General features: G+C 44.7%; 1 protein-coding gene across 4 annotated transcripts in view; it reads right to left on the bottom strand.

Annotated features, from left to right (window-relative positions):
- The window catches only part of COP1 (COP1 E3 ubiquitin ligase), an 86,189-nt gene extending 67,491 nt beyond the window's left edge, over positions 1-18,698 (bottom strand). For 3 of the 4 annotated variants that reach the window (XM_028531025.2, XM_036015801.1, XM_036015800.1), the window contains exons 1-2: positions 18,028-18,697; positions 4,541-4,600 (exon numbers count right to left, since the gene is read on the bottom strand). In XM_028531025.2, coding sequence (XP_028386826.2) covers positions 4,541-4,600; positions 18,028-18,434 — 467 coding nt within the window. In that variant the 5' untranslated portion in view covers positions 18,435-18,697. Of the gene's footprint in view, positions 1-4,540; positions 4,601-18,027 lie in introns of all 4 variants that reach the window. The other variant, XM_036015802.1, reaches the window with a different exon arrangement.
- Between the last annotated feature and the right edge of the window lie 644 nt (positions 18,699-19,342).

Here is a 19,342-nt window from a genome sequence, read left to right as displayed (position 1 = left end):
TCCTCATTTCAACGTAAGTAATCAGTGATCAAATTTATTTCAGCTCCAGGTTTTACATCATAAAGATACACAGGGCATTTATTACATAATAGCATACAAAATTTATTGAGAAATAAGCTCAAATAACAAATCTACTGAATTTGACATTTAAAATGTTGCACTAACTTGTATGATTGTGCAGTTGAAATAGTACATGACAACACCATGGAAAGCAATGTCTATGATTTGATTAAGCAAACACAATTTGTGTTTTCGGAGTGCTGCTATCCTTAATACGAAAAGAGCTCATTCAAAAAAATGCAAATAAGAGAAAAACAGAAAAATCATTACAACAAAAATTAGTCAATAAGCATGAGAAAATCATCATCTCAGCAGGACAAAAGCCGATTTAGATTACATATTAACTCTGACCAACTAGTGTGGGAACGTGACATGGATGGGAACGTCTCCAGGACTGCCGCTGCAGGGCCCGTAACTGCCACCCTTTAGAAGGCAAGTCACGTGAGAATCCCTAAGGCTCTGCCTCCCCCTTGGTGCAGGGACCTGACTTCTAGGAATTTACCCTGAGGAAGTAGGAGATACATCTATAGAAAGGTGTTCAACTCAAGCTTATCTGTACAGAACAAAATGAATTAGAAGCAATCAAAACACTAGGACATTGGCTAAATAAATTTGTAAATATCAATCTAATGCAATGTACCATATATAGCCAATAAAAATCATACTGCAATATGTAAGTACAGCCGTGAAAAACAATCAGTAACTGTTAATAGTTATACCTGAAGAAATGTGATTATGAGAAATTTTCCCTTTCTTACCTTATATATTTCTGCAATGTTAGGCTTTTCACAACTGTGTATTATCTTATAATAAAAAACTTTTTAAATATCATTTAACCAAACCTGAGAAATTTTCAATAGCTACTCATACTGCAACTCCTAAAAAATCACTCAGTACCACACTGTGCTGACATACATGGGTGCCTGTGTCTTCTGGTAAGTGTGTATCTGACAATAAAGAGTGACTATTCCCTATAGCTGCATATGGTTGCCATTTCTTCTTTCAAGTATGTCTACCTGCAAAATATGAGTAGTTTTTTCTCTCTATGTAAACAGGGATAAGTCGATAGGGAAAATTATAAATAATCGGAAAGCTCTAGAACAAGGGGCTATAACCAGAACAACAAAGACGAATCAGAAACAGTGGTCATACATAATGACGAGGTATAAAGAAAAACTAACGGAAAGTGTAAGATGATGAATTAGCCAAAAGTCCCAAAAGACAGCGGGCACCCAGGCTCCATCGAAGACGACACGCTGTAAGATGACAACACTGAGGGAACCTGTGAACCATTACTAGTTTGTTATGAAGCAAAACCGTACAGGAGGACTTGGTAGACAAGAGGTCTGGAGAAGTGAGGTGCAGGGGACGAGCTGGAGGCAGCCACGGGACAAAGATAAAGAACAATCCTTAACTCTGTATCACAAAGAAGCCAGATTCTTTATTGCGTTTCAGTTAGGCTACAGCTGATCGCAGGTTCACTGTCTTGCGGGAATGAATAAAGGGAAAGAAGTTCCTGGTATATCATCGCCAACCTGTTACTAGGAAAGAGTTACCATTTATAAGCGGATGTGAGATAAACAGTTGATGTAGTCCAATTTAATTCAGTGTTAATAACTTGGAGGGAGCCTTGAAGTGGTGTACTGCTTTGCTCGATTACCAGCCAGGGTTCAAATTCGCCAACAGCTGATACAATAGGCTTCTGTTAGTGACTGAAGTTCCACAGGCCTTACATGTTAGGATAGGGTAAATAATTATGAGCTTCTGTTTTAAACAAAGTGCAAAAATGTTTCAGTTTCGCAAGCCTGACAATGAGAGTACCAACCTCCAGGTTTATTAGCTCCTGCCAAATTATGGTCTCGATCCAACCAAAACCTGCTCTCTGGTGGGTACTTTAAAACACATTCACATCAGGGTGTAACATAGTAACTTGAATTGTAACAAGGATTAAGCTTATTTTTATTTGAAGGGAAAAAAAGGAATTTAAGAAACCAATGACTAGACTTATGGGGGAGGGAGATCGCTTGGAAGAATATATGAAAGTCTAATCACTATGCTGTTCACCTGAGACTAATGTAAAAGAATATTGAGTATAAACTGTAATTGCAAAAAAACCCCATGAAGCTTTCCAATAATGACACAGGCACACCATGAAGATCATGGGACTCATGGAAAAATCCAGGCCTGTCTAGTTATAAAGTCCATGGGTAATCGATAACACTTCACAACATAACCAAGCAAGATTACTGAACTGATTCAGCGGACTCTTCGGCACCTTTTCCAAATGCCACCGTGAATACAGAAGTTAGAGGAAGGCAGTCAGAAAAAATTAAACCTCCCTTAGTCTGTTCCACCCTTGAACACCTTCATTCCAGTCTGTGGAAGAGGAAGAGGAGCAGTAGGAAGGGGATGGGGGAGGGGTGTGAGCAGCTGCAGCAGCAGCAGAGGCCGGACGAGTGAACCCACAAAGGCTGAGGGAAGTTTTAAAGCCAGAGCTAGAACCCTGGTCCGCCACCGCAAGCGCCTGCTCTTTTAGCCCTGTGTCAGCAGTGCTCCGCGGAGGGCAATTCCGTCCCCTGAGGTGTACCTGGCAGTGTCTGGAGACACTTTCTGGTTGCCATAACTACGGGGGAGGGGTTACTGGTGGGCAGAGGCCAGAGATACTGCCAAACAATATGCAGCACCCAGGGTGCTCACCCACAACAAAGAATTACGTATCTGGCCTAGCACACCGCCACCACCGAGGTGGAAAAAGCCTGCTCTATCGAAATCACCTAACTTTCTAGAATGATCAAAACCCAGAGTCTCTAAGAAAAGCACGTCGTTTCCCATGGAATGCTAAGGTGCTGGACCAATCCAGGGACCGGGAGAACACTGCTGCCACACCGCCGGCCTGAGAAGACCCAGATGGTGCAGGACGCATCAGCCTGGAAGCAAGAGGCACAGCACCAGGATTTCAATGGCAATATAGAACAGAAAGTGATCCCCGAACCATGATAATGTCAGCTAAGGAAGCAATTTTTATTTTAAGCTTCTTTTTAAATGCCTGGCAGATCGATATACCATATGAAGTGGATACCTATCGATGGAGCCTTGTGCTGGAGATCAAACTAAGGGACTGCAGACTGGTGAGGACACCCGCTGCTCTTCTTGACTAACGGATAATAACCTACCAGATAATACATTCGACTCCAGTATAAAATTACGGGTCTACCTTCAACATGAATTAGAATGATGAGTTATATTAGAACACAACAGAAACATTGAGGCTAAAATAATATACCAACAGTGTAAATAATTTATGGAGATGATTGACTGCAAGTAGAATATACCCCCAAACAAAAAACAAACACAAGGAATTAAACATACACAGATAACATATCCATTAAGATGGCTGCTATCTAAAAAAAAAAAAACGAGTATCGGCAAGGGCGTGGAAAAATCAGAGCCCCGTGAGCCGTCGGTGGGGAGGCACATGGTGCAGCTAAGGAAAACGGTGTGGCTGTTCCTCAGAAGAATCCCTCACAGTATGACCTGCGATGCAGCAATTCCACTCCTGGGGGTATGCCCCAAAGGACTGAAAGCAGAGCCCCAGGAGACAGTCACACACTGATGCTCAAAGCAGCATCATTAATAGTAGTTAAGGGGTGAAAGCAACCCCAGTGCCCACTGACAGGTGAACAGACGAGACTAACGCACACACGCAGTGGAGCGTCACTCAGCCTCGGCGGGGAATGCCGACGCGGCTACAAAACGGGTGGGACTGGAGGACGTTACTCCGAGGAAACTGAGCCAGTCACGAACAGACCAATACTGTTCGATCCCACTCACATGAGGTCTAGAACGGTCACGTTGACAGGAACACAAAGTTAAACAGTGACTGACAGAGGCTGGGCAGAGTTTCCATGTTGCAAGAAAAAGTCCTGGAGACAGACTGAACAACAATGTACACGTACTTAGCATTCATCAACTTAAAAATGGTTGTGATGGTACATTTTATTATGTGTATTTTACCGCAACTATAACTTTTTAAATATACGCATGTTAATGCGACATACAATCTAGAGGTAACACTGAACAGCGTGTTAAAGAAGAAAACACAGAACCCCTCAATCCTCTGTGCCTTCTCCCACTATCCTTCTAGTGTGCCTTCCTGGGTGGTGCTTCGCCCTGATTACCCAGCACCCACCCACTCCCCACTTTCTAAATCAGCAGTCAAAGCTCTTCAATGATTAATAAACCCAGGAGTTTTAAAATCCATCTGTAAGGCCCGTGGTAAATCTAAGTACTTCACACATATTATGCACCAACCATATGGTAACTGCCTCGAGCCACAGAACCTGCAAAGATGTATCAGTCAAAGAAATAACATAATTACAAGATAACCAAAATTAGTTTCAAAAAACTTAACTTCTCAACTACATTTACACACAAGTTTAATTCTGCCAAAAGACAACTGCGCTAAATAAAATTACCTTACCAAAAGCTGTGGCCGCATTTCGTCATGTATGCTTCCTCGATCATATCAAAGCAGATAGGGCTAAAAAGAAAACAGAAAAATAATTGACACATTAAAAAAAACTGTGATTTCAAATTGGAAAAGGCCAGAAACAATGCAACAAAATCATATTTTCGTACACAGCTAAGTCTTCAAATATCCTATCAATGGAAGATGAAATTTCTCCATACCTACTTACAAAAAAAAAGAAAGATGAAATTTCTGTTGGGCTGAATGAACTTCAGGGAATTGCAGGTAAAGTGACAATCTGTTCAAGACGGCCCTGAGGGCCATCAAGCTCTACTCGCACCGAACGAGCGCATTAAAATGGTCCCACACCTGCGAACAGTGCGATGCAATCACAAGAGCCCTTAAGAAAGTTCCGTCATCTTTTCCAATCATCCCTGCACTCAAAAACACCTACCCAGACCCACTAACTCAAATGCTCTTTTATTTTCCATCTCAAAGAAAATGAATTCCCTGAGGATAAATTTACAATTCCAATTTCAGTAACTCTTCCAGGTAATGACTCCGGTAATGATGGGTAACATTTAAAATAGCACAAACAGTATCCATTAAAACAATGACACACATTAATCCACTTAATCTTTACAACAATGCGGTGCTGGTAGGTACCTGCTACTAGGCCCATTTTATAGATGAGGAAATTGAGGTGCAGAAACGGTCACACTTAGGTCCACGTTCTCAGCCCCAAGTATATCACCTCCAGACACTACCAGTGAAACACAGAGTCCTCCCAACTGTGACAGCTCTGGCCAGTGAAGGGTGGCTGCCAATCTCTGAAAAGACACTGTCTACCAGAAAAGTGCAAAAGCTTATACAAGAAAGATTTTCCTTTATCCTTCCCTCCTCTTCCTTCCAAAAACTTGGGTGAAGTGTGGAGACATACAACAGCCACCCTGGGACCCTGAAGACGAACGTCGTAAAGACAGGGCCCTGGTCTCTGGGGACGTCCAGGGGCAGCGGCGCCAGCCCCGGACTGACTGCCCGCCCCTGGGCTTTGCAACGCGCAGGGGGGGCAAGTAAACCCTCGCTTGCTTAAGCCAGTATTTACCACGTTTCTGGCACTGGCACACAAATCCAATTCTTACTAATAATACGTGACAAACCGTAAATGAAAACTCACCCACTCCTTCAAGAAAAATTCCCCGGGCATAAACACTGTCTTAGAATGTGAGGCTATAAGAAGTTATCAACTCTCAATGCTGCACAAGCGCAGACAGAGCTCAACCTCGCACGCAGTGTGCTGGCTCCGACCCCACTGGCTCTGTCAGCTCTGTTCTGCCAGGAGGAGAAGGGGAAATCTCCTCAGGGTGGGGATTCAATATTTTTCTTCTGACACGAGTTCGTCTTGCTCTCATGTGATGGCGTTAAGGAAGCTGGGTTAGGGACCCTCTTGGCAGCGCATGGGTGGGCGTGCCGGCTGCTCTGTGAGTGCAGTTTGCCTTGGAGGATGCTGAGAGCAGACCTGGGGTGCAGATCCCATCTCACAGGGACAGTGGGTCCCTGCTCGGTGCTCAGCACAGCTACCTTAAGGCTCAAAACCCAGCGTGGAGGCAACGTTTACTTCCCCCACCACCTTTTTCGAGAACTTTACTTTCTTAGAGCCTGTTTTGGTTCATGACAACACTGAGTGGAAAAAAGAAAGCAGAGGACCACAGTCCGCGCCATGCGCTGTGTGCACGAACACTGGAGGTCGTATGCAGCGCCCGGAAGTCGCTACCAGGTCGGTTTAGAACAGCAGCTTTTAAGAAATGGCTTTTGTGTAACATGTGAACTAAAGAAAGTTTCCATTCTTTTCACCAAAAGCTAGCTTTTTAACCACATTAAAAGTCAAGACTTCCAGCAAAAATGGAATTCAACTGAAATTACCCCAAAGTTATTTTAACCCTAGGTTAAATCCAGGCTAGGTAAAACTACGCCACCTCTAGTTTTCTGACCTTGGGCAAATAGTTTAATCTTTCTAATCCTGTTTTTACTCGTGTAACTGGGATGCTATCTACGTGACAGAGTCACTGAACTTACTAATAAAACAGACTAAGTGCTCAGTATGATTCCTGGTACACAATAATCAATAAATGGTAGAATACACAAAAAGAGAATATGGACAAATCTGTGCCAGTAACAGAAAGTGGGAAAAGTGGTATCCGTCTTGGATACCCAAGCTAAAAACTTCAAGGAATTCCTATCAGAAATAAGTAGATGACATCAAAGAAGATAGGGACTGAACTGCCACTCCCTCTCTTCCCAAGAAAGGGCTGAAACAGGAAAAAAAAAAAAAAAAAAAGGAATATATAGAAAAGATCCTAACAAAAGATCACAAACTCTTCACGATTGTGAAGTACAAAAATGTACCCAGAGTAGGTTCTGGGAACACTGTAAACAATCCATTTAGTACCCATTCCACTCCGCCAGGCAACAGCACGAGCGCGCGCACACACACACACAGATTATATACACAGGCAGCCAGACCATTATACAGATACCTGATATTTTATACAACCCCCCCAAAACTGCATATAGACCTCCCAAAATATTTATAGAACCATCAAAAAGGAAGGGAAAAAAAGCACAAATAAATTAAACCCCTGCTGGGCCTGATCATGTCTCCAATGCAATCAATTCTTGTACATCAACATGCAAGACAGAAAATTCAACAGGAAAAAAAGAGAGAAAGTGAATTCTTAATTCATAAAAGGGGACACACACTGCCTTTCAAGTATATGCAAAGATGTTCCAACTCATTAGCAATCAGAAATGCAAATTAAAACAATAAAATACACTCTATCCCCATTCAATTATTAGGAAATTGGAATGCCAAGTATGTTAGGCAGCTTATGGAAAAACAAGAATCTTCATGCAGACACATTCTAGCATCTGACCTTCACTGAAGATTCATACCCTCGTGGCCACGTTATCCCACTCTTAAGATGACATTTAAACAGATGTATACATCTACACACCCCTGAGTATATGTATGTGTATGTGTACATGTAAGTGTGTGTGCATAAATGTAGATTTATATATAGATGTGTATGTATGTGTGTACACGTGGCTGGCTGGGTATGTGTATGTATCCAGCCAAGAAAAACACCCACATCTGTCCATGGAGTCTGCATGAGGCTACTTGCATCAAGGCGGGCACTGAACTGCGATGGAGAATTAGAAGCAGCCTTATGCTCACAAATGCTAGAACGGAGAAGTAAAATGAACTTAGACGTACACTATAAAACACCATACAACAGTCATAAGGAATAAACCAAAGCTACGTAGAGCAACACAGCTAAATGTTTTGTCAAGTGAAAACAGAAATGAAAATGAGATCTGTAGCATGACGCAATTTATACACATTTAAAACATGCAAAAATACGTTATTTCACAGGGTTACATACAAAGACATACAGAAATCACAACAGACCAGACAACAAAAAGACGTCAGGAGAATGAAAGTGAAGTGGGGGGATATACAATCCCTTATTCAGTAGGACCTAACATGTCATCAATAATAAGAGGTACCATTATACATTACTAAAAAGGAACAACTCTAGTAATTAATGACACTTTCCTAGCAGTTAGGAATTTTACTTTATACTTCTCTAAAAAGAACACTATGCTTCTCTTAGACTTAAACAAGTTTTATCATATATCACGCTTGTGAGAAAAAAATACATCACACATACACACCATTAATTAGGGTTTTCCTACAAACTCTCATTCTTCGGTGTCTAACTCTTCTGAACCAGTATTTGACTACCTCACTGATACCCAGATTTCCGCAGACAATATATTCCATTGCTTTGGTGAGGCTGCATTTTATATAACAGAGCTGAAGCCACGGGTACTGGGATCTTAGGCCAGGTTTACGTTCAGCCAGGTAAACTACACGTGACTCCAGCGTCAGGAATGCGGCTAGGCATGTCTAATGCACCACATCCCAGAACCTCCTCCGCCCCTCACTCCCACAGACAAACATGTAATTCACAGGGAATAAGACGGTAATTCACAATTGTCTCCGAGACTTTCTCCCAATCTGCTGAGGCCTGTGTGAAAATTCTGAGGCCGGCATTTTCCACCGCCACGCACCTGCAAGAACCAACGGCCCCCGCACGCAACGGCCAGCTAGCCAAAGGGCATGTTTCTCAGTTCCACCATCTATAGCACATAACCCATTTTTCAGAGATGTGAACATGTACAATAAGAAAAAATGTGCAATTTGCAAAGAAATATGACAAAGGAAAACGAAGCAAAAGAGGAACCTCAGATGGGCCAATGAACAAAGTGAAACACAGGTAGCTCACTCTACATGTGAGGTCAAAACTCAACAGCAAGCCAAGTCCCTCCTTACTGTACACACTCAGAAAGCTGGGGGTGGGAGCAGGGGGTAAAATGAAACAATCGTCCGGATACTGGACACTGGGCAGCTCAGTGCTGACAGTGTTGGGGGAAGACGGGCAAATGAAGTGAGCACCGTCGCAAACCCAGTTCTTCGCCCTCACGCGAAGATTCACAGGCCCGAGGAAGGAGAACACAGGCACGGCCCAACAATCCCACCGCGTCCAGGGAGGATTCCAGGCGAGAGGATTTACAGGGCAGGACACCACGGAGGAAGGAGCTACACGGAGAAAGAACTCCACAAATCTATCCCGGGTTCTAGTCAAGTCCACTGCTGGACACTACTCACACACTGCAGGGTAAAACTCCACAAGGTCAGCTACACCATCACCAGGGAGCTATCAACACACAGGGCATTCATCAGTGGTGCCATTAGTAGTAGAGCTAATCATCTAGGTCTAGAAAAACAGCTCCTCATAATCTACCTTAAATTTTTTTAACCTTCAAAAGGAACAAACTGATATGCAAGTAACTTAACTTCATTCCAAAGTCCAACACTGTAAAGGGAGAAAATAAAATCTAAAATCCATCACTCAATAATAGAAAGTTTAAAATGTCCACTATCCAATGAATTACTAGACATGTGAAATAACAGCAACTGTGACCCATAAATGAGAAACACCAGTCAAGAAAAACAAAGAAATAAATAATGGATTTAGTGGAAAAGGACTTCAAAACATACATTACAAATATGCTCAATGACTTAAAGGAACACATGAATATAATTAAGAGGAAAATGGAAGATATACAAAGAACCAACTGGAACTCCAGAGCTGAAAAACACGGTACCTGAAAACACAGCAAAAGACGTGGAAACTTGAAGAGAAAGTACAATGCAATTGGCAAGAAGTTTAAAAAAACACAACATCAGAGGCACAGGATCATTTCTATGGGGTCATCCACGCATGAAACGCAAGTTAAGGAAAGGCAGACTAGGAGGCCTAACTAACAGTACCTACGTGGCATGAAAGAAACATTAAAGTGAAAGGTATAAATCTCTGAAACGTTCATCAGTTCTATGCAGCGCGTGAGCCACCTCTTTGTCCAGCAAGTATGTCTACGCTGTATATGCACAGTGGCCCTCTTGGTCATCAAATCAGTCATCAAAAGAGAGAGACCAAGTTAACATAACTTTCATTACACTATAAAAGTTTAAGTTAAAGTCTAATTGATTTATTTTATTAGTTATTTTTGTTAATCTCTTCCTGTCCCTAAATTATAAATGAAACTCTATCATAGGTAAGAATGTACAGGAAAAAACATAGTACATATATACAGGGGTGGGCAAAAGGAGGTTTACAGTTATGAGTACATGAAGCAGTTTATTCTTTTATTATTATTAGTTACTGTATTACTTTCCATACGAACAACTATAAGCCTGCTTTTGCCCACCCATTACTTCTGGCAGAAGTAACGCCTGCTTGTGTGGTTGGTAGGGTACATGAATGTCTTGCACAAGATGGACAGCAATTTGAAAATTTCACCTAAAATGTCATGTTGGGAACCGCCCTGCTTGGTTTCAGAAGCTGTACCCCCCATGGCTAAGGCTGAGTGAGACACCTTGGGACCCCAAACCACTGAGGAAATGAAGTTTGCCTGGCCCCCAGTGCATGATGGGTTAGCCAATGACGGGTAAGATTCCTCAAGGGAGGAACGACCTAAGACAGGCATGGTCACAAGGGGCCCCTCAGGGAAGGACTTGGGGGGCTATGGAGAAAGGGGCCCCTTACCCCTCAGCTTTAACACAGCCTGAGTCCTCATTCTGTCTGCAAGAAGTCTCCTAATCTCTTGGCTGCCTTACTTCCCCTACCTGACTTAAGCCTGAAACAATGCTAGAGGTGGGTGCGGCCCTGTGCTGGAAAGCGCAGCCTCCCTGGGGCAATCAGGCCTAAGAAAGAATGCATAAAATCCTGTGAAACCTGCTTTGCTAGCACCCTCCAGCAGATCATGTCTCGGTAGACTTATTCTCATCCGTGGCAGACGGGGGGACCCTGCAGGTGGAGCCCCCCCACAATGTCCTATGGTGTGCTTGAGTGTGACACTGCTATGTTACAGAACTACATGCTTATGCTTTTTAATAAAAAAAATTTAATAAAAAGGGGGGTTTTATTTGTGCCAGACCCTACCTAAGGCTCGGTGACACCCACGGCTCAAGCACCCACGGGAGGTCTTGGAACACAGCCCCGGGGACGGGGGGGCTACTGCGCGAACAGCAGACCACACAGGTCGCAGCACAGCAAGGGTCCCCGGGAATGAAGGAGGGCATTTCAAAATGACAAGGGATCCATTCACACCTCCACACGTCTACACCCCACTAACAAAGCTTCAAAATACATGAAGGAGCCGGCAGAATTAAGAGATTGCCAAATGCACACTCATAGGTGGAATAAAGGTTCTAACACTCCTCTTTCAGTAATTAACGAACAAGTGTACAGAAAAATCAATTGGAGGACAGAGAATTTAAACAACACATCAACCACCTTGATTATTATTTGACATTTACAGGATACACCAGCCTACACACTGCATAATACTCATTTTCTTCAAGTGCACACGGAACATTAACCAAGATGTGGACCATGAAACAAGTCTCAATAAATTTAAAAGGACTGAAGCCATATAAATCATATTCTCTGAACCAAGCTGAATATATCAGAAATCAACAGCAGAATGGTATCCAGAAAATTCTCATTTAAAAATGAACATAGTTCTAAATAACCTATGAATCAAATAAGAAATCACCACATTAGACAATTTCTGATATAGGACACAAAGCCATAAACCATGAAAGAAAAAGTCTGTAAGGTGGACTTAAAATTTAAAACTTTCACACTTCAAAAGGCACTGTAAGAAAATTAAAAGGTAAGCAACAGACTTATACACAGAAATAGACAAGAGATTTGTATCCAGAATTTATAAAGGATCCTTACAACTCAAGACAAACAACTTGAGAAAAATGGACACAAGATTACAACAAACACTTTATTAAAAGATATGCAAATGAGCCCTGGCTGGCGTAGCTCAGTGGATTGAGCGCGGGCTGCAAACCAAAGTGTCGCAGGTTTGATTCCCAGTCAGGGCACATGCCTGGGTTGCAGGCCACGGCCTCCAGCAACCGCACATTGATGTTTCTCTCTTTCTCCCTCCCTTCCCTCTCTAAAAATAAATAAATAAAATCTTTAAGAAAAAAAGATATGCAAATGGAAAATAAGCTCAACATCATCAGTTATTAAGGAATTGCAAATAATGACCATCAAAAACTACTACAAACCCAGGAGAAGGACGGACATTCAAAAGGCAGAAAGCATCAAGCGTGGACGAAGCTGTGGAGCTGGAACGCTCACACGGTACTGCTGCAAATGACGCAGCCACTTCCGAAAAGAGTTTTTCAGTTTCTTGTACAGTTAAAACATACACCTGGCCATACAAGCCAGCAATACCCAAGAGATGTGGAGATAGGTTCACATGGAAACCAGCATGTAAATGTTTACAACAGCTCTCTCCACAATTGCCAAAAAGCAAAGAAACTCAGGTATCTTTTAATTGATAAATATATAACAAATCATGTTATTTTCAAATAATGTAATACTACTCAGCAATTTAAAAAATAGTGATATATTCAATATCACTGAATCTCAAAAACACACTGTGCCACATGAAAGAAGTCGGACCCAAAAGACTCCGTATTGAATGACTTCATTAACAGAAATCCCAGGAAAGCCGAAACTACAGCGAGAGAAAACAGATCAGGTTACTGGCTGCCAGGCGTCAGAAGTAAGGGCAGAAGTCAGGGTGCAAGTGAACGTTCTGGGTGATGGAAACAGTTTGTATCTTGATTAAGGTGGTGGTTACACAGATGTATTAATTTGTCAAAACTTACTGAACTATACACTTAAAACTGGTGTCTTCTATTGTATGCAAATGATATCTTAATAAAGCTGATTTTAAACAAAATTTCCAGACTCTAAATAAAGGCAAGGAAACATAAAGGTTAGGAAGCTGAGCTCGGAGCCATAACGTCCAAATGTAAGCACCGATAACACCATCATTAACTACATGAGCTGAGACAGGTAACATGACCTCTCCAACCCTCCTCTCCTCACCTAGTAAATGGGAATTACAAAAGTGGCCGCACCAACAGTTGCTGCACTGATTGATCAGTAATGTTAAACCCTCCGACCTGTGCCTAGCAGACAACAACAGCTTACAGGAGAGCACGCAGTAGGACTGTCATAAGTAGTGCGGCACATCCACTCTCCACTTGTTAGTACAGCACTTTCACTCTCCACTTCAGAGTGGACTTGACAGCTAAGACCTTTGAGTCTCAAGTACCCATGAAAAAGCCCCCAAGAGTACTCTGTGATTTTCACTAACCCGCTTTGTCTCACTCTCCCTGTTCGAGCCCAATGCCCATGCCTGAGCCAATGCTGAGGCCAGGGGGTTCCCCAAAGCACTGGACTACTGGGGCCTCGGATCATGTGTGCCAGCTCTGAATTTGGGGACAAGGGGCACCCACCCCATACCATACAGACTAGGAAGGGAGAAGGAGGGATGCCCAAATACCGGAAATACAGTGAACAGAAGTCACACCACCTACTACAATACACCTTTCTCCCTTCACAGAAATAGGCAAAAATCAGTTCATGAAACTTAATTATAAAAAATAAAAAACCAAAAAGACAATTATATATGACAATACGAAGAGAAAACATATTATTCAATGAAAATATTATTTGAGACGGTAGGACCTGTACAAACACAGCCTGATACATACACATAGGAAGAAAGGCAGGGGACAAAAAACAAGCAAGGCGAAAGGCAAAGGTGGGAGACACCAAGTACTAAAAACAAGTCAAGAATTTAGGAATCGCTGTTATCTTGTATAATGCAAATGTTAACAGGAAAGAGAAAAAGGACTGCCAGAGCCTTTCCCCCAGCTACAGAAGCAGCTTTGAGGGAGGACTGCGGGCTGATACTATCTAAAACAGAAAGAAATCACCGTCAAGAACAAACACGCACATGCAAGGGTAAAATAGCAACAAGGTTTAAGGTTGCAGTTATTTTAACAATTCTTAGATGGAATACCGCCAACCAAAGGATGCTGGTTCATTACCAAGGAAGGTCTGTGGAAGGAAAAGGCAGCCTCCGCTCGCACACTCTTGGTAAGGAGCTGCTCCCACACAGGCGCCTCCCCCTCTCAGCATGCAGGCCAGAACTCAAGTTCACAGTCTTTCATACCCGCTTCATGCGCGTCTTTCATTCTCTCTGCCCCTCCATTCACCGACATCTTCTGCTGACACTATGCAGACAGAAGGACGGTGACAAACCACTACGACGTGGCCTTTCAGCACCATTGTCATCCCAATGGCATACGTATCACCAAGCAAAGGAATCAAATTTTGTTCTGCAGATTCTAGGAAGTTCTTGACTGATGTTGCTATAATAACCATGTAACGAATTACAGCTTATCGCAGTGGTTGAATATACTTTCACATCTCTTAAGAATGCTTTTGAATAGTTTGATAGACACCGCAACGAGAATGGTCACAGGGTGTCGCCTGAAGAGCTAAATATGATGAATGGGTGATGGCTGCCTCGGGTGCAAGTCAATATCCAGATTCAGATTTAACACTGAAGTGAAAAAATGATGTCAAGATATGACACAGTTATGTGATTAAAAAGTATTTCTTTGCCTTAAATCGTCAGCTCCTTCAGGATAGTCTATTATTAATAGACACGAGAGTCAGTGACATTTAATAAATGGTATACCTATTTAATGTAGATCCTACCTACTTTTTATCAGACAGACGGAGTTAATGTTCCCACCAGGGGCTACTATCTTCCTGAAAACTCTGTATTTCTGCTGCAACTTAGAGAACTACTGGGACTTGCGGAGGGAGAGAAGGGCGTCGCAGGCAGTGGGGAAGCGGACGCAGAGGCAGCAGTAACGTGAGAGAGTAGGAGAAGTCATCTTCCAAATGCCGGCAAGACTCAAGCAACTTTAGTTAAATGCGTCATGTAAGAAAAATGTGAAAAATCAAAGTAACAAAGACTTCCTCTGAACGCCGAAGATTTTCCCAACTGCAAGCTAAATAGCACTCTCCCCTGGACTAGGTTCTCGGTCTCTGTCTCCCTGTCAGAATCACCTGCACTTCAATAATGTGTACTTTCAATCCTTCGTGTGAAAGAAACATTAAAGTGAAAACCATTCCCTAAAACGATCAATTCCGCAGTTAACTATAAACTTATGTTCAGCCATGATGTAAGCCGAGAGGCCAATACGTGTTACTCAGGCATTTGACTTTAAATCAACCGTTCTCAAGAAGTATTACACTGCCCACCCCAGCCCCCAATTCTGATGCGCCCTCTCAGGGTGTAAGCAGGCAGACAGGCGGGGGGAGGTTAGGGATAAAAACACTTACCACATGCGATTATGAAACAGCTGTTTCCCTCCACTCTACCACATTAAAAACCAGCCAACTAAATACGTGTCCTCAAACCTACGGATCTGCAGTTTTCTAATGCCGTACAGAGTGCACTCCCTTGAGAGCTGGGAGACCTGAGTTCTCGTTTCGCCCCTTAGCTGTCCAATAACTTCTTTGCGCTTCAATCAAAATGTGATATTAGTATCATATGAAAATTGGAAGTCTACATAACTTCACAGAATTGCTCTAAGGATAAAATGTAGTGTGAAGTGCGAACATCTTTAAAACGTAATGACTAAGGAATTATCATCATTATTCAAACCAGCCTCACTCGGGTGTAAAAGCACCAAGGAACTGGGGTTTGTCCGGTCTGACCTAGAAGCAACAAGACGAGACCAACCGCCAGGAGCCAACGAGAAATAAAAAGGACTCCTTGAGCCTCGCCTTGCCCTTATCCTCCTTCTCCAAGGGACGGGCCGAATCAAATCTCGCTTGAGAAGCGGGGAAACGGGATTCCCACTAATAAATTCTTCTGAGTAGTCGACCTCACCAGAAAAAGAAATAATGGACTAATGAGATTCTTCAAGCAAAATAGTTGGCCTTTTTAACTGAAAACTCTCACTGGACGCTTCCACATTAGAGTATTAAAGAAAACAGAGAAATCCAATCAACACAGAACTCAGAGGCTAGACTGAAATTTTTAAAAACTAGGTGGCAGACTAATAAAAATTTATACAACCTTACCTTTAAAAATAAAAACACAAAAAAGTGCCAGCGACTTCATTCCCCCATCCCTCTCCAATTTCCTATAAAATAGCCTATAGTACAATGAAACTCATATGGTGCCAGGCGGACAGTGAGTGCCAAACAAATATTTGCTGGATTCCTTTATTTCTCACATCTTTAATACTATGTTAGTGCACCTATATCGATGCTTTGAGGTTTTTTTCTTTTTAGTCTACTGAAATGCGAATGGTAGCTGAAAAGACAAATGAATCCTGCAAATCCTCACTTTGTGTCAGTAGCTGCTACTTGATCACGTGGCCCTCTCTAGCGAGTATGAGCACAAGTAATTCTTAGACTCAACCATAAGCTACTTAAGTTGTTTGTAGGGAACAATCACAATTATAGCCATTAGAATGAAAAGTGAATTCATTCTGAAACCAGAATTTCAGACAAAAGCAAAAATATGAACAGACGTTATTAGCGATGAGAACTAGAAACCATGGGTCCCAATCAAACCTATCAGAGCTGCTGCCGACCCCTGAACAACACAGGGACCCGGGCACCCACCCCTACACTGCCAAATACCCCTGTAACTTCGGACCTTACGGTTGGCCCTTCCCATGGTGGATTCCACCAATCAGGGATGGAAAAGACTGTTTTCCATCATTCCCCGGTTAGGTATGAGAAAAATACTGTTTTCGTTCAGCATTGGTTGAATCCACAGATGCAAAATCGTGGATACAAGAGCGGACTGTATTTATTGGGGGCGGGGGGTCCAAGTATAAATGGACACAGGCACGTCAAAGCCCCGTGTTCGAGGGTCAACTAGAATGACATCAACTCAGCCACCCTCCACCCTGGAAGGAATCAACTTCCCCTATCATGACAGTGCAAGCCAACTTCCTACACCACTTACATTCTAAGTCTACATACAATTTCCTCCCAAGGAAACACACAAAATCCTACAGTTCTCACTCAGCTGAACACAATTCCTTCCTCACAAGTCCACCACTCAGACTGTGTTTCGGACACAAATCCAATGACAATCCCAAAACACTCGGAACAAGACAATCAACTCCATCGTTCACTTCCTATGGCTAACCCCTCTGCCACACATCCTAACTGCATACGACGGCGTATCATTCAACATGCCAACTAGGATGACAAAGTGTCTAAATACCTAGAGTTCCTCAAATTAGAAGTTCCAGTATTCTCGTGTATTATACAAGGGTAGGGGCTAATCGGGCACGTGGGTGAGGTTTAATAAATGTGGTTCCCTCTATCAAGACATTCAGCTGAGAAGTGAAAGTTTTTTTTGTGAACAGACTTTCTTGGCTACAGCAGCCTCAACGGCAGCTTTAAAAGGGGGCTACCCTTTAAAATAGGAGATATGTAAAAGTACACACCACGGATACTTACATGAAATACTACTTCTTAAAACATCCATACCCATGCTTAGAGCACCATGTACTCCACTTTCGATGAGCCAATTCTGGCCAAAAACTCCGTCCCTCCGCATCTCAGGAAGCTTAACCCTCTTCCTTTACAAGTTTAATTCACTTCGACAGGCAATCCGCACAGACGGGAGGATGCCTCATTCACCAGACAGCCAGAAAATTCAAGGCCCAACTTTCTCCTCCCATGCACAAGCATTTATTTGACTTTCCATCTCGCCACCCCCCGCCGCCCGCCCCTTCTTTCTTATTCCCTAAACTCCCTTCTCTCCCTCCCCACCAGTACTTAGACCCCACCCTGCCTCGGATCTCCAACATCCCGGCATCTCAACCCCGACCACCAGCTCCAAAGCCCCTGCAGCACCGAAAGCCCACCTCTCATCGGACCCACCAGCCCCGAGAGTAGAAGCTCAGACTTGAGCGACGGGAGGGGGCTGCTCTTCAAACCCACCATACGAAGTCGTTGCTTTTGTCCTCGTAGGAGTTGATGAGCCCGTTGCAGAGGGGGGCGAGCAGAGGTCGCTTCCTGCTGCCGCTGCCGAGGCTGGAGCCGCTCCCTCCTCCGCCGGCGCTGGGCCTGGCCGCGCAGCTGAGCCGGGACAGGCCCGCGGACACCACCCCGCCGCCGCTCCCGGACACGGCGGCCGCCACCAACACAGGCCGCGCCGGGCCCCCGACGCCGCCGGAGCCCGCGGCCTGGGCCGCCCCGCCGGACACCAGCGCCGCCGCCGAAGCCGCCACGGACGGGGGCGACGGGGAAGAGGATAAGGACGAGGAGGCGGAAGTCACCGAGGAGGCCGCCGAGGAGCCCGGGCTGGTCCCGGCGGAGCCCGACCCGGCCTGGCGGCTCCCGGACATCGTGACTCCCTCCCCTCCGGCCGGGCGCTCGGAGGAGAGGGACCGCGACCCGCCGCCGCCGCCCCGACCCTCCGGCTCAGTGCATCCTGAGGACGCGCGCCACGCCAGGAGGTGGGGCCGAGGAACAATAAAGTTGATTTCTGTGCGGCGACCACACAGCAGCGTCCGACGGGAGGGGGCGGAGGAAAGTAATCAGGCGGAGTGGAAACCACTACCGCTCTCGAGGCCGCCGCCGCTGCGGTCCCCGCCGCAGCCAACCCGGGCGCGCCGAGGGCGGCCGTGCGCGTGCGCGAGCGGCGGAAGGGGCGGGAGCGGCGGGGGATACGACTTGAGACGCGCCCCGGGCGGTGCTCCGACACGCACGGCGCGCGCCCGGCGACGGCGGCCGCCTGGTAACGATTGCAGCCCTCGGCGAGAGCTGCTTTTGTTCGTGGTGTACCGGCGGGCAGGCTTTTTGCAGGGGTGACCAGGCGAAGGAATCAGGAATGAATGGTCGGGGCGGCAGACTGATTGGAGGGGAAACCCTCAAGAGCGACTGCGCACGCGCACCCTGGGTTACCCAGGGTCCCGCTCCTGGCCCAGACTAGCGGCGCGGGCGCGGAGTGGCCGAACCACGCATGCGTGCGGGAGAGCCGCATTCCAGAACGTAAAGAGGGAGCGGTCCCTCTCGCGGAGAGGCGGGCGGGGTGACCCAGGGGCGAAGGCACGACAGGTGCTTGGAAATAGGGAATTGAAGGTCCTGGACCTTGGTCGCATATTCAGGACCCAGAAGCTCCAAGCAGTTGAGAGCACTGGACTGGGAGGCGGGGACTCCAGGCTCTGCTGTTTGAAGCCATTCCACAGTATCGTGACGAATAAATTAAAATGAAGTCAGTCAACAGTGCATTGTCAGTGGAAAACGTTGTGGC

This window comes from Phyllostomus discolor, chromosome 14 (assembly GCF_004126475.2).
Source record: "Phyllostomus discolor isolate MPI-MPIP mPhyDis1 chromosome 14, mPhyDis1.pri.v3, whole genome shotgun sequence".
NCBI lineage: Eukaryota > Metazoa > Chordata > Mammalia > Chiroptera > Phyllostomidae > Phyllostomus > Phyllostomus discolor.
This window is presented reverse-complemented; position numbering and strand designations above follow the sequence as displayed.